Source organism: Apus apus, chromosome 13 (assembly GCF_020740795.1).
Source record: "Apus apus isolate bApuApu2 chromosome 13, bApuApu2.pri.cur, whole genome shotgun sequence".
Classification (NCBI taxonomy): Eukaryota; Metazoa; Chordata; class Aves; order Apodiformes; family Apodidae; genus Apus; species Apus apus.
The window spans coordinates 1,457,374-1,472,968 of record NC_067294.1 but is presented as its reverse complement, the minus strand read 5'-3'; the positions used below and the strand labels follow the sequence as shown (position 1 = coordinate 1,472,968).

Below are 15,595 nucleotides of genomic sequence, written 5' to 3'. Positions count from 1 at the left end.
AATGAATGGGACTTCCTAGCAACCCTGGGCTTGCTCCAATCCCCTGAAAAAGCAACAAACCCTGAGCTGGGGAGAGAGGAGGCGAAGGAAAATGCTACGAACACACATTACGTTTGCAGTTTTAAACAAGAAACTTCACTGTCTCGAGTACTACTTCCTGAAGGGGAATTTTTGTAAAGATATAATCAACAGAAAAAAAATGACACAATTTTCAAATTTTCCTGCACTACCTGTTTATTTTAGCATGACACATACATCCCAGCTCATGAAGAGTTACATTCTCTTCTGAAGCAGCTCCCCAACCCAGCATGGGTTGCAGTCCCTCTATAACCTGGGCACATTTTTGCCTAAATCAGCCCTTCTCAGCTCTCCAGATACAAAGTTTATCCTCTCACACACACTCTGGGGATTAAACTTTTTTGCCAGAACTCTAGGAAAAACCCAGAAAATGTGGTGGGAAACTAATCTCCTCTATGTCAAGTGTCACTATTAAAATGACAAGAAATAATCCACAGAATGATTATTTTTCACACCTGTGATTTGAATGCCCCACGGGCTCCTCCGTAGCCATCAGTGCAGAGACTCCTCCAGCCCCGTGGTTTGCTGTGGAGTGGGAAACAAAAAGGAAGATGAGCTTTTGAATGGAGGATAGGAGAAGCTTTCAACACTTCCAGGGTGTGCTGCTGCCCCTGGGCACCTTGGGAGGGAGGATGGCTGGGCCTGGAGCAGCACCCGCAGGAGCCGGGGCAGCTGGGCGCTGGGACACCAAGGGCATCCCGGCTCCGAGGCAGCTTCCTACCTTGGCACACGGGTGATGGCACCACCGAGCTGCTGCCTGTGGTCCTGGCCTGGTCCTCTCCAGCCCCGTCCTGCAGCTGGAGGGCTGGGGGTGAGGGTGGCAAGAGGAGCAGAGAAGCAGGAGAAGGGGTTGTCGCCGTCACTGACAGACACGTTGCGACACGAGGTTCACACCATCTGTAGGACAGAACCAAACGCATTTTAAGACAAGCTGGGCACAGACTCAGTGCAGTGAGTCCTCGGGCAGGTGACAAAGCAGTGCAGAAACTCCCTTTTGCCTCAGCTCCACCCAAAATACCAGGTGGAGCTGAGGCAATTCCCAGCGCAGAAGAGCGGCTTGGCAGCCCCCGTCCTCCGTGCAGCAAAGCACCCAGACCCCTTCCCAGGGGAGGCACCACCACAAGCAGACACTCCCTCAGCCCATGATATAAGAAGTAAAACTGAGCACTGCCAACAACCTGAAAGGCTGTCAGAACAGTCAGTGTGGTTGCAGAGAGCTCAAGAGCCAAGGACCAGGTGGCTGCCCGGGTTGGAGATTTCACAGCCAAGCAGGCACCAGCACCCTCCGAGGTACCCAGTGCCTTCCCAGCCTCTGCAGGGAAGTGTTGGGAATGGGTCTGTGGGCTGGAAATCCCCTCTCAGGGGTTTGCTCTGCCTGCAGCCCCAGCCTTGGCAAAGCCCCCCGAGCCAGGGGGGCAGCAGCAGGCAGAGGGCTCCTGCAGGTGACCTTCATCCCTTCATGCCACATCATTTGGTTCTCCAGGAAATCATTTTGGGTTTATCTGCACTTCACAAGCAAGGTGCCAACTACTTTCACTAGAAATAATACTTTCCTGAAAAGGCCTGAGAGACATTCCTGTTTGAACAACCTTGTTTCTAAGTGGAATTTGTATCAGCAGTGGGAAACCAATACTTCAATTTCCTGATGCTCCATCAGTGTTCCTCACAGAGGCTGATACTGGGCGCTCTGCTGAGAGGCTGCTCTGAGACACCTGCTTGGCCCAAAGCACCTTGGCTGCTTAAAAACTCAGAGAAAATGATTTTTTTAAAAATTTTTTTTTTGCCAGCAAAACTGTTTTCTGACCTACCTGAAATAAAAAAAGTGACTTACAGCACACGGAACTTGCTAGTCCCAGGAGCTACAGCTGCATCAAGCCCCTGCCCAGGCAGGCCCAGCCCCAGATCCTGCACACCAGGCTTCAGGCAGAGAGGTTTTGCATGCCCTAAAAATTAAAAATAAAATAAATAAATAGAAAGAGATGTTATTATCTACAAACAGATACCACAAACCAAAGCAATAAACAGAGATGATGCTTTCAACATCTTAATCACTTAATGTCTCCCTGTAACTCTGCTAGCATTTAAATGTCAGACTAAATATCATTTCTCATCTATTTCAGTATGACAGTTTATTTACTACCGCCCCTCCCGGGGTGAGCTGCCAGGAGCCAGGGCTGATTCTCTAGTTACTGCAAGAATACACCACCAGGAAATGTGATGCAGTTTGCAAAGGCTCCTTCATCTGGCTTCATCCTACTCCATGTAATTCAATTTATGCAGAAAAAGCCAATTTCTGTGGCTGCAGCAGCTCTGGAGCCCCAGCTGGAGCCCCAGGTTGGCTCCAGCACCAGGCAGCCCAGCCCAGCACAGGGTCTGAAACACTTCTAGGCTGTAAACTCAGCCACTGATCCAAGAGATACTACATATGCTGATGCTAGACATTGCCTGGTGACCCACATTTGGGTTTTCCTTCATCTTATTTAACTTCTTCACCTTCTTCTGAAAGTGAGGAACAGCAAACAGCCTGGAAAAAGAGTTGTGGCTTCTCCGTGAGGATTTCATAAAGGCAAAGCTGGAATTGACAATGGTCAAGTAGGGTTGTCCAAAATCAGGCCATCAAGAATTACAGAGAAGAGTTTGTTGTTTACATCACGGCTCCATTGCAGCAGCCACTGGGCCCTATAGGTTCTGATGCTGTTTCTTAATTGCCTCATCCTGTCCTGTCCCTCCATAAAACCCAGGACTTGGAGCAGCCAGGACAGACATAGGGATGGACCCAGCTCTTAAAGCAGGGGTGATGCAGCCCAGCTCCCTCCTTAGCTCGAACAGCACCAAAGGAAACAGCAGGAGGTGAAAAGGGGGATGCACCCTGGGAATGGCGTGGGATTCCTGCCTGGGGCTGCTCCCCATCCTGAGCCTGGGATGGCCAAGAGCACCTGGGTGGGAAAACTGCTCTTCCTACTGTGCCTGCCTGGTACTGAGGAAAACCTTCTGCCTGTTTAACTGGAAAGGCACCAGTTCAGCCCACCTCAAACCATGGACTGTAGTTTCCCAGTCTCCTACAGAGCCAGAAATGTGAAGGTGATGCTGCCAAGGCTGCTGCAGCCCCTGCAGGTCTGACACACCCCCAATCCATACCTGTGCCTGTCCAGGGATTTCCCTCCATTCCACCCATGTCCAGTGATGCTGTCCCACGCCCACCACAGCTCCAGCCTACCCTGCTTCTTCATTGCTGTGTGATGATTGTGGGCAGCCAACCTTGGCTTTGGGGCTGGAAAAAAAGAGAAAAGGGCCTTGGATTTGGCCACAGAACAAAGGAAAAAAATCTTCTTTCAGTTGCCCCAGGGGTGTCTTCAGCTGGTTCCTCTATTTTCTGGTGCTACCACCTAGCAATGCAGCTATGGAAAGGTCCAACCAGCACCAGCCCAGTGTGCAACTTTGCCCCCCCCCCCTCCCCCTTGCCTTTCCTCCACGTAGGGGCAAGAGGACCCCAGCAGGAAAGAAAAAATCACAAAACCCAAATTAACCCTTGGATCATTATTCTGAATCAGTTGGGGACCAACTTGGGGTGATTAAATCAGGACCCACCTGTGCTCTGCTACTGGCCACAGCTGGAAGCAAAACCAGTGCTTTGGAGATGAGGAGCCCCAGTCCAGGCTGGGTTCACACCACGGGCCCTGCCTCCCCTTCCCCAGCTCGGGAAGGGTCTGTCCCAGCCCCTGGGGAAGGGCAGCTGGGCCAGCAGCACCCAGCTCCCCCCACCCAGCACTGGGGGTGATGCACACACAGAAATGTCCCTCATTATTTCACAGTCCCCGCCACCTTTAACAGAGCAGCCGAAGAGGCTCTGGAGGAGCTACTCCAGGTCCCTTCAGGCCGTTGTCACTCCTGAGGGGCTGCCAGCCCCTCTCCTGAGCCCCCAGCTTGACATCATTTCTCAGAAGTGGGCTCCAGCTTTCAGTGATCATTTTCCACCCACACCACCCGGGTTGCCTCATGTCAGCTTTTCCCAGCACTGGGCCTGTGTCACCGTATCAATCGTTCGGGGGGTGATTTTTATCAGCCTCTGGGGAGGTGTCACCCTCTCTCCGAGCAGGTTTGCAGAGCTGGGTGCTCCCAGCCCCCCGGGGCCCCACGATCCCCCCCAGGACCACCACACCACTGACAGAGCCCCCCGCCAGGGCAGGGTGGGACCACAAACATCTTCCCTGGGGCCACGGTGCATCCCACTCCAGTATCCCACTATGGCTTTCATCCCAGTTGGCAGCCCAGCTCAAGGGAACAGGGACACTGGGACAAACGGACACAAGCACACCCTGTCCTGGGCTGCCCTGGACACACTCCAGCTCCACCACCTTCCTCCCAGTACCTGTGATGGGAAACCTCCAGGCTCCCAGCTGGCTCTGGCCTCACCCTTTGATTTTGCAGGGAAATCAATGACTAGGAATCATCACCAGCTCTTTTCCCAGGGAAACCCCATTTCTTCAGGGGAGTTCTGCAGCCCGGTCCTGCCGCCGTGGTGATAGATCTTCCCACGCACAAAAGGTGCAGTGACCTGGGAAAGGGTTGGTTTGGAACGGGAAGTTCAGCCCTTCCACGAGCTGGGCAACAGCTGGACCTCACTGAAGAAAGAAAGAAAAAAAGGTTATAGTTGAAATGGTTCTACATTTCCTAAATTAATGCAACAATTTACAGCTATTTACAAGTGGGGGTTGTTGTTATGAGCAACTGAGATGCAACACCTCTGCCTGTCACAGGGCTTGGGAAAAGGCAGTCCAGAATTTGGGAAGAAATCAGACCTTCTGGCAAGTCAACATTTCCCCCCTACAATATTCCCACTCTCAGCATCCTTCAGGCATGGTGGGATGTGATTGAGGGCTGGTATCTGCTCTTCAGCTGAAGGACCTGGTGGTTTGAGTCCCTGAACTACTGCTGGTCTTCTGGTGTGCTCTGGGATGGTATGGGACGTCATGGAGCAGTGTGGGGTGGTGTGGGAGAGCACGGGATGTTGTGGGGTGGCATGGGCCAGCATGGGGTGGTGAGGGAGGTGGTGGCCCATGGACACAGGGCTGATGGCCCCGTGCTGATCCGGGCAGTGCAGGATACGTGCCACAGAGCTGAGCAACCCCACACACCCACACGCCAGAAAACTCCCTCAGCTGCTTCTTCCTTTACATGCGAGAGCATTTTTTGGTTTTTTTTTTTGTATTTGCAGATATTTAACATCTTGATAAAAGTTCTGAGGTTTTCTTTTCTTTCCAATCTGACTCTGGCTACTTGAGCTCACCGAGCTGCTGCCATCACAGCCAAGCAACACCAGTTCCTCCTGACAGAGGCTCAGCTCTCCCCCTCCACCTGCAGTCCTGTGCCCCTTCCTTCTCCAAAGTAGTGCCATCACCACCAACTGTGGCACATGGCACGGTGGCCACCACCAGGGAGAAGGGGCCACACGGGAGGAGGTGTCCTACACAGCAATGGGAAAAACAGCCAGTGCTGGGGGTGCCCTGGGAAACAGCAGTGGGCACCAGGATGCTCCCACCCACACCCCCTGGCCCCAGGGCAGCTGCAGGGGCAGAGGGGCACCTTCAAGTGCAAAACCAAATGTATGCTTTGGTGTCACTTGGCCTCCTGGATTTCTGACCCTGCAGCACCTGGGCACAGCCCCCAGCAGGCACACGGCAGAGAGACACCTCCAAAGTCAACCAGGTAATTGCTGGGATCATGTAATCCCCTGTGAGACATCAACAGCCAGGGCTGGAGCCTGGGAAGCATCCAGCCACCCACATCCAAGAGCCCGTAATTCTCTGTCTTTCCCATCACAGAGACAAGAAAAGCTGCAGGAGAGATTTCCCTGCCCATGGGAGTGTGACTTGGCTTCCCTTGGCTCTTGGGAAGCCCTGGGCTAAGTGGTGAGCACCTCCCTGGTTTTCCACAAGCAGCACGTCATGGCCACCCTGGATAGCGAAGAGATCCTCAACTCTTGAAGAGAAATTCTCAGCTTCTTGCCCCAGTATCTCTCCATCTATCAGCAGATTAAGATCTGCACAGCAGCTGATGGCGGCTGATGGCAGAACGTCCCCGTCATTACATAATGCCCTTCTTTGGGGACATGGCACTTCCCACCCTCCCTCCGGAGCTGACAGGAAGACACCTATATTTGGCAGTCCATGGAGCTGCCAGCCCATCTCCACGCTATAAAAATGGTGCTGTGCCAGGGAGCCAAGCAGAGAGGCCCTGGCCAGCCAGCCCAGCCCACGGACGCGCTCGGACGGCGGTGGCAGGATGGTCCCCACGCTGAAGGTGGCTTTTGCTCTCCTCTCCCTGCTCCAGCTGGCTGCTCCCAGGCCCATGACCACTGCCTCTCCCAAACGCGAGCTGTCTGAGATCACCTGCCTCGTCCAGCAGCTCAACTCTGGAGTGCAGGTAAATGCTGTGACACCTCCCGGCTTGGCTTTGCTCACTGAGCAGAGGAACGTTATCCATGATGATGGTGGTGATGATGGTCCCTGGTGCTCGAGGCCCAGGCACTGCCACCAAAGGGACTGGCACCCACCCAGGCATGCAGGAGCCATGCCACCTCAGCCCACTGCATCCCACCTCAAGCTTGAGGCTCCCCAGCCCCTTTCAGCCTACACTTTGGGTGCTCGGCACTTGTCTTGGTGGTACAAAAGGCTGCTAGGGTTGGGCAGGGTGAAGTTTTCCACCTGACTTTGGGCATGTTGCAGGAAAAAAAATGCTGGGAAACAAAACCACCTCTCTGTCCAACCAGCAGAGCTGTGTCAGGGCAACCAGGGGACCTCTGCGATGGGGACATGGTGGCCCAGCTAGGGGGTCCCTGCTCTGCATGGGTCCATAGCACCCAGGGACTCTCTCCAAACTGCTTCTGAGTGCTGTGCAAGCCCAGGTCCCATCTTCCCAGGAGCCTTATTAGAAAAAAATTGCAGACAAACAGACCTTGGTGGTGGCAGCAACCAGGGTGCATCTGTGCTGTGTCCTGCTGGAGAGGGGCAGGGACCGGGAGCCCCATCCTGGGGGGAGGACGCGGCTGGCAACTCCTCAGGGACAGTCTCCAAATGATGGTCTCATGATGATGGCCTCGTAATGAAGGTCTCCTAATGACAGCTCTCCCTTGTGTCACCTCTCCAGGTCCCCTGCAACGACACCCGCGTGGCACAGGTCGCCTTCACCGATCGAAAGGTAAAAGATGCTGGAGAGAGAGGTGACAAAACGCCTCCATACCGAACACGGCGCAGCCAGCACCCTCCTGGGCACAGCCCACGGTGATGACCTAGTTTTATTAGTCACCGAGCAAGAGCTGCTCAAGCACCAGGTGCTGGATGCTGGCTGCACCCCAGGACCTGCCGCCAGCACCCCCTGAGTCCCCCCAGGCCCTTTGGGCACAGCTGGGGCCAGAGTCACCCCATGGGGCTGAAATTTCAGCCACAAAATGGAAGCAGTGTAAGAAGCTGCTCGAAATCTCCCACCGGTCCTGGACACCTTGATAAGCAGCATCAGCTTATATCATCTTCGTGGCTCTCATCACCTTTCCCCCCAACCTCTACCAGCTGTCGGAGCAGGAGCTGCTGTGCCAGGCTGCCACCACGCTCGCCAAGGTCACCAGGTGCAGGGGAACCTACCAGCCCTTAATCACCAACCTGAAGAGCCTGCACGGCCGGACGGTGAGGATGGACTGCAGCCCCCATCCCTGCCCTGGGTCCTGTCCCCATCCCTGCCCTGGGTCCCATCCCCATCCCTGCCCTGGGTCCCCTCCCCCCACCCCAGCTGCACCGACACAGCCCTCATTCCAGTGCCACCCCCTAGATGTTCCCCCACTACTCACCAAGTCCATATTCCTGGGGCCAGATCCAGGTGCTGCAGCCCTGGGCAGTGCTGTGGGATAATTGGCTCTGTGAGAAAAGCCTGAGCACCCCTGGCCACCCCAGACCAGTGGCCATGGGTGCTGGGGTTGGGTGCTTGTTCTGAGCAGAAGACAATTTCCAAACCTCCCAGGGCAGCATCCTCATGACTCTGAGTTTAATAATTTGCCGAGTTGTTTGGGAGACACGGGCAACGGGCGTGAAGCCCCCGACCTGATCCTGCTCTCAGCCCTAACCTGGGGACACTTTTCCTCCCCCCAGAGCTGCTCTCTGAGCAACGAGAACGAGATCTACCTGCGCAACTTCTTGCCACAGCTGGGGAACTTCACCCAGGGGATGTACAGGCGCCTGGTCACCTCTGCTGCCCACTGAGACAGGCTGTTCCAGCCAGGCCAGCGCTGCCCCTGCGCCCGGGGACCCTCCTGCTGCCAGCTCCTCACATTAGGACTTTGCAGAGTGGCTTGTTTTTTTGCTCCTCCTTGCACGCACTTCCCCCAGCTCTGCCCCAGCCCTCCACAGCCCAGTGCAATCCTCACACAAGTCCCAGCTGGATACCAGGCTCCTGGGATCGCTCAGCCCCTTCCCAGCAGGTCCCTGGTATCTCCCAGGCTTTCTGTCCCAGCGCTAGACATGACTCAGGCTCTGCAGGAGAGCACTCTGCTGGATGAGGATGCCCTTAGTGCTCCCTTGCAGCCCTGGACCAATTCCAGCCGGCAGGGGGTGGGATGTGACCCCATGGGAGGGATGTGGGCACTGGGGAGGACTGGATGTGCCCCTCCAGGAGGGATGTGACCCCCCCAGGAGGGCTGGCAGGAGGGTCTGCCTGGTCAGGAGGAGCAGAGCATCACGCCTGGACCAACTCATTCACCTCCTCCTGCAGCATCTACCAAAACCAAAACCAAATTATCTGCTTCCTGTTCCTCTTAATGAAGGGAGGCTTCTTCATAATCACCTCTTCCTAAGGAGATCAAAATCTCAGCTGAAATGATGCATTTTTTGCTAACACATTCCTACTGCAGTTGAGGGGGACGATTCCCTGCTGGGGAAGGTGCAGCATCCGAGAGCAAGGGCCAGGGGGTGAGCTGTGCCTGCCCCCCAGAACTGCTCATGTCACCTTTAATGTAGCTTTTATACTGTCAGTGGGCTTTTAAGTTATTAATTGTAAAGACCAGGGGAGTCTGCAGGATAACTTTGGACCTAATGAGTGTTCATTGGCATCATACTTCTAGAATTTATTTATTGTTATATTTTATTTAAATAACTTATTTTTTATACTGAGTAATCTAAAGATTTCAAGACCAAAAAGTCCTGGCTGTTGAAAGCTTTCCCTCGCTCGGGACTCAAAACAAAAAGGAAAAGCCAGCAGAGAAGGTGTTTCATTCTTAATTTATGAAAGAGTAGTTCTGTGGAATACAGTCATATTTAAACTACTGCTACCTCATTCTTAGGGAACTGTTACTGCCTAATTGCCTTTCCACGACAACATATTATTCATAATATTAATATTATTCATAATATTATTCATAATATTATTATTGTTCTTCCTTCTATTTAAAATGTTTATATTACAACAGAGTTAATATATTCAAATCACCATGTACTTGGATGTCTTCATTTTAATTTTGTATTATTGTTTTTTTCCATTTCAACTTTGCACTGATGTTATAAAAGTGTCTCAGGGCTTAAGTAATAAACTACTGAATAAGGAGCTCTTGGTGCCACTGGTTTCTGTTGCCAGTTCCCCTCCTCTCACCTTCAGCAGGTGATGAGGAGCTTCAGGAGGAGCAGTGGGCACAGGGGGGGTGGGGTGGGGAGACATCAGCACCTCCTGGGCCAACACATCAAATCACCCCAGCCCGCCAGGGAGAGCAAGGAAAAGGCACCAAGGAGGCTGGCACAGGAAAACACGGGATGAGAGAAGGGCTGGAGGAGCAGAGATGAGCACCCTCAGTATTATACACAGCATGAAGGGGAGGGTGTCAGGGGCAGAGCCTGGTCTGGGGGCAGGGGGAGGCAAAGTGGGGCTGCACGGAGGGGACATGCCCCCCTCTGAGGAGAGGGATGGGGCTGGCTGGTGGAAGAAGCACCCACGGGGGTGCCTGCAGGAACAGACAGAGGGGCAGGAAATAAATGGGCAACCTGGATGTTGGAAATCCTTATAAGCACAGGAAACGTTGACAAGTGCACGCAATGGGGCATTACCTGCAGCCTTTGGGGTTGCTCCGGGTAAACCGCAGCACTGTCAGCACGGTGGGGAACGGGGGTGCTGGGAGCACTGCCAGGATCCTGGTGGAACGGGGAGATGCTTCAAAGCACAAGGCACGAGGGGTGAACAGCAGCAGAGGAACACCTGAGGGTGTGTTTCTGAACCAAGCACCTTCCTTCCGTAGGGAAGATGGCAGCAGGTGCATCCCCCGGGGGAGGGCTGGGATGAAGGGGCTGCTGGGGCTCTGGAAACGACCTCCCACCCACCCTGGGAGGGCAGAGACAGGCCCAGCACCAGGGCTGGAGCTGCAGCTGTCCCTCCAGGGAGCCCTGGGGCCAGCACTGCCAACGGCCACATCCCACCCTCGGGAAAGGACGCAGGAATCTGTTCTTCACTGCTGACTTTCCCACCACCCTGTGAGGCAGTTTTCCCACCATGATTCAACCTGAGCAGCTCAGAGGTGACTTTTTTTCCTGTTAGTTTAGAGTTTTCTGTTTGTCTCCTCCAGCTTTTAGAGCTTCCCACCTTGATAGCTGGGCAAACCACCGTGACTGTGGGACAGGACCCCCCACCTCCATCCCCTTCAACAGCCCCTGGTGGGGCTGCCCTGGGCACCCCAGCCCCTTGGCCACCAGCCCCCTCCAGTCCCTCCCTTATCAGCCTCCATCGCCGGCAGTGCCGGGAGAAAATGGCTCCCCTGGCAAATCCCTTGCACAGGTCTTTCTGAGTCAGTGGCACTAACTTCATCTGGGGCATTTCCTAATGAGACAGACAAACTCACTCTCAGTCTGGCTGCTCCTGGAATAATCAAGCAGTCGTAAACTCTTATCAAGCATCTGCCGGCAAGTTGCTGTTTGAGTTAGAAAAATACCTATTAGTTATTACAAAACTCCAGAGCTTCCTGGCTCAGCTCATTTCTCAGGGTGTTGCCCCACAGCAGCACGGGCTGGGGGTGCCAGTGGAGCCCCTCACCCCAGCCTTGCTCAGACTTTTCCTGAGTGGGGCTGGGGCAGCCTCCAGCTCACCCAGATGCTGGGGCACAGTCACCAAACCCCATTGTTCCCAGCTGGAGCTCCTGGGCACCAATGCCACAGCCTCCCAGCTCCCTTGCCCACTTCCCTGCAGGGGGGCACGGGCAGGGCCCTGCTGTCTGGGGGGGATTCAGCCTGGCCAGGAGGGCCTGCAGGTCCCCACGACCCCTCCAGCCCCAAGAAATCTGTCCCCCCTGCAGGGCTGTCTCACCTCTCTGTTTCTCCCTGGACACAGACTAAGGTAACAGCTGTAGCCAGAAGACAACAGAGGGGGGACGATTTGCATGATTTGGAGATAACCAGCTGAAGTGTGAGATGGGAGAGCCCGCAGGAACAGGCAGCACAAAGCAAAGCAGGTCTGTGGTCTCCCCAGCTCAGTCACTTTCAGCTCAGGGTGGAGAGAAAGTCCTGGGATACAGAGAACTGCAGAATCCCCAAACCGGGAGGCTGACGCACGTCTGTCGTGTGTGACCCGACTCCTACCCCCCTTATCTTACCATGGAAATTTCCTACGTCGAGAGACAATGCAAGATCAGAAGAAAATCTTGCCTTTTGCAAAAAAGACCTGTTCTCCTAAGTAAATAGGAGCAACTTTGTAAAGGGCAGATAGGGAAAAAATGACTTCTTTTTTTTTTTTTTCCTACGAGTTCAGCAACTTTACAGCCATAAATTGAGGTGTTTGGTCCGGAAAAGCACAGACACAGGTATAGATCACCCAAATATCCAGAAACCGTGAGCTGAGGTGGGGGTTGAGTGCGAGCAGGCCATGAGCATCCCGGGGCCGGTGCTGCTCACCGTGCTGGCGCTGTGGGCCGGGCAGGCGGGAGCAGCCGCGCTGGTCCAGCCCTCCATCCTGCTGCAGGAGAGCATCCAGCTGCTGGGAGCGCTGCTGGAGAGCCAGGTAGGGCTGGTCCCGCCAGGGCAGGGACGGGTCCTCTCGATGCTGAGTCCAAGAAAGGCGCTGAGCCTGCGGTGCTGGGAGCGGGCGGGCGGACAGACGGACGGCGTGTCTGGCACACAGCGGGACGGGGCCGTGGGGGCTTTTCTCTAAGCCTGATCAGTCCTCTCCTTTTCTCTCCTGATAAAGGTTTCCTGCAACAAGATGAACGTGACAAATATTTTTGCGGGCAATAAGGTAAGAGGGAAAACAAACAAACAAGCAAGAGAACAAAACCAAAAAAAACAATTTGAATTTGTTTATCCTTGTTTGGGAATAAGCACAGGGCCGAGCTGGGGAGGGGATGCCGGGGGCAGGGGGGGAGCCCCCGGAGTCCGGCTCATCCCGGAGCAGCTCCGCACGGAGCACAAGGGGAGCCCCAGGCAGCGATGCTGGGCGCGGGGCTGGTCCTGGGGTAGGTGCCCTCAGCTCCCCGCGCCCTCTGGCCACAGCAGCAGCTGCTGCTCCCAGCGCTCCCGAGGTGAGGGGCAGGCAGGGGCGGGCAGTGCGAGGCTGAGCAGCGCGCAGGGGCTTCAGGCTTTTCAGAAAGGCAGAGAAGAAGCTTCTTGCCTTGCCCTGGAGCCACGTGTCACCGTCTCACACCCACCCACACGCACCTATCGTGCAGCATCTCCAGCTCTGGTTAGACACACTATCCCTCTCTAGCCCGTTATCCGGAGGAAGGCTCTTCCGCAAGCAGGAGATTTAATAACAGATAATAAAGCCGATTTCTGCTCTGAAAAATCGCTGCCTAAGCCCAGCTCCCTGGCCCCAGAGTTCCTGTTTTCACAGAAAGCTGCTGCCCTCCCCTCACACTGCACAGGCAGCAGCAGCCGAGGGACACAAACAGCCTCCCACGGGGGGCTGAGGACCCCCAGGGGGGCCCCCACAGCCCCCCTGCCATGGGAGCCAGAAGAGATGCCCGGGATGCTGCTCCTCCCAACCTGTCTGGTGGTGCCATGAGGGATGGGGACAGGCAGAGCCCTCAGGGCCCTGCTGCAGCATCAGGAACAGCCCCTGGGGAGGCAGCTGGATAATGGTCATATTACCACCAGCACTTCACTTCTGAGCTCCTCACCTTCCATGTGGTGCTGCTACTTGATCAAGGTACCTGATGGAGGCAACCTCAGCCCAACAGCTTTTGTTATCGCCGTAGAACCTCTTCCTCCTCAAACCAGCTTCATTCCCATGGGATGCCACAGGGAGCAGCTCCCTGAGCACAGGATCTCCCAGCTCTGCGCTGGGAGCACATTGCTGGCAGCAGGTGGGTGCTCACTGCTGCTGCCACCACCCTGGGCAGGGGCTGAGGGGACCCTCCTGGCTGAGGACAGGGACCAGCCCATGAACACACAGAGCTGGGACACTCCAGGGAGGCTTTGACAGCTCCAGCTGCATTTTGTTTGCACCCACCATTATTTCTGCTGGCTTAACCTGCTGCTAACAAAGCCCTGACTGTGCAAAAGCGTTTCTAAACAAGCCACGTGTCTTTTCCCAGCATGACAACGACCTGGAAGTCTTGTGCAAAGCCACCACAGTGGCCTTGGAGGGCCGGAGCTGCCACCAGCACCTGGAAGGCATCTCCCTCAACCTGCTCAGCCTGGTTCGCAGGGAAAGCTCAGCCCCCCAGGTAAGGCTGGACTGGCCCTCCCCTCACAGCCACCAGCTCCCTCCCCACAACCACTCTCATGCCCATTTTTCCCTCCTCCAGGGCCCGTGCCCTGTGGCAGCAGGTGACACTACCTCCCTGAACCAGTTCCTGGTGGATCTACGCAGAGTCCTCCAACGATTAGTGAAAGACTCAAGTTTTAAGTGAAAAAAATTGTTGTTTTTTAAGCTATAGTAACACTGTATTTGTCAAATATTATTTATAATAATTCTTTAAATAAATGTATTTTTTGAGTAAATTTGCTGACATTGCATAAACATTTCTTGGCCAGAAACTGGAGAGCAGAGGAGCATATGGAAGAGCTCAGAGGTGCCAGTGTGGGGCACTGGGCTGCAGGGCACAGCTGGCAGCACCTGCTCAGCCCTGTCCCACCACCAGAAGTCCCAGAGGTGGCCATGGCTGGGACACAGCACCAAGGCCAGGCCAGAAGCAACAGCGACCAGGCTGTTGGCAACAGCTGGACACTGCAGGGAAGGATGGGGATTTTCTATCCACACTGTTGGAAAGGGGCAAGTTTGTGACTGGGCTGGAAACCAGGATGCAGAGGGACAGTGCCGACTCCAGAGAGCTGAGCAGGGACAAGCTCCCAAATGGAACAGGGGCTTTAGAACCATGAAGTCAGAAATTGTCTTTGTTATTTTACCATAGAAATTTCAATAAATACATGAGGCTACAGGGAAGGGAGTGCAGAGGGCACTGACACAAGGGTGGTTGGTGCTGGTAACAACTGCCAAAACAGAATTTGCTCTGCTATAGGATTAAGCATTGTGCTACCACAAGGAAAGTGGGTCCAAGCAGAGGAAAAAGCTCAGGAGAAGCCAGAGTGGAGAACACAAGGTCACAAACAGGGCCTGTTTCTGAAAGCCATCAACTCTGAAGTGTGTGCCAGAGCTGAAAAGGGAGATGCCCCTCACAACCCAGTAGGGAGTAAAGGGGCTCCAGCAGCAACAGCAGTGAAAGAAATGACAAAACTGCACCTCTGAAGGGATGACTCCAGCCTCCCTGGTGGTTAAAGCCTCTCCAGCTACAGGGGAGTGGAGCTGTGCAGGTATTTAGGTGTCTACCATTTTGCAACTGGCACAGCATGGGAGAGCACCTTGGAAAGTCCCAGGACTGGGCAGGGTTTGGTTCCTGCACCACTGAGTCACATGCTGAGGGGAGCTCAACATGAGCAGACCACAACCAACCTGTTCCCTGCTGCAGGGGCAGGCTGAGGCAGCTTCCAGAGGAGGAAATGCCTGGCAGAGCAAGACAGTTTATGCAGCAAAGGAAACAGAGCTGAAGATTTCCAATCCCTGCAGGTAAACTCCCATCATCTGCAGGAACACAGGGCGAGCCAGGCTTGCTGTGTAGCACAAGGACAGAGTGAGGAGCCTTCTCTCCACCAGCTGCCACCCCCACCCAGCACGTGTGAATACAGGCAGCACCAAGCACTGCAGTGAACAAGCAGCTGATCTCACAGAGCCCTGGCTCAGCTGGGCTCTCCTGTTCCTCCAGGGAAGCTCAGAACAGCCCCAGCAGAGGATGGGCTTGGACAAGGGGCTCACCAGCTCCTTGGGACACACCTCGTGATCCACATTCCAGCCTGATCCTAGAGTGCTGCAAAGATTCCTCTTGTTTTGCCCTGTCCACCTCCTCCACAGGAGCTTGTTGCCCCCTGTCCTGGGGCTTGGCAGTGGGGGTCCCCACACGCCCCCAAGCTCACTTTAACCTCTGCAGTACCTGCTGAACATCAGAGATACAGACTGTTTAAGCTACTCCTCCTGACACACTTCTGACCCAGCTGAGTTAGAAAGACGC

The 15,595-nt window shown here is 54.7% G+C and overlaps 1 protein-coding gene across 1 annotated transcript; it reads left to right on the top strand.

Moving 5' to 3' along the window:
* Positions 1-11,958: 11,958 nt before the first annotated feature.
* On the top strand, positions 11,959-13,942 carry IL4 (interleukin 4). The gene is made up of 4 exons (XM_051631545.1): positions 11,959-12,093; positions 12,280-12,327; positions 13,625-13,756; positions 13,838-13,942. The coding sequence occupies exons 1-4, from the start codon at positions 11,959-11,961 to the stop codon at positions 13,940-13,942; spliced, it is 420 nt and encodes a 139-aa protein (XP_051487505.1).
* Positions 13,943-15,595: the final 1,653 nt, after the last annotated feature.

Bases quoted from the DNA above. Each gene is read 5' to 3' on its own strand.
- IL4 (XM_051631545.1), top strand. From the start codon at position 11,959: ATGAGCATCCCGGGGCCGGTGCTGCTCACCGTGCTGGCGCTGTGGGCC. The intron at 12,094-12,279 runs GTAGGGCTGGTC...CTCCTGATAAAG, and splicing joins GAGCGCTGCTGGAGAGCCAG to GTTTCCTGCAACAAGATGAA. The intron at 13,757-13,837 runs GTAAGGCTGGAC...TCCCTCCTCCAG, and splicing joins GGGAAAGCTCAGCCCCCCAG to GGCCCGTGCCCTGTGGCAGC.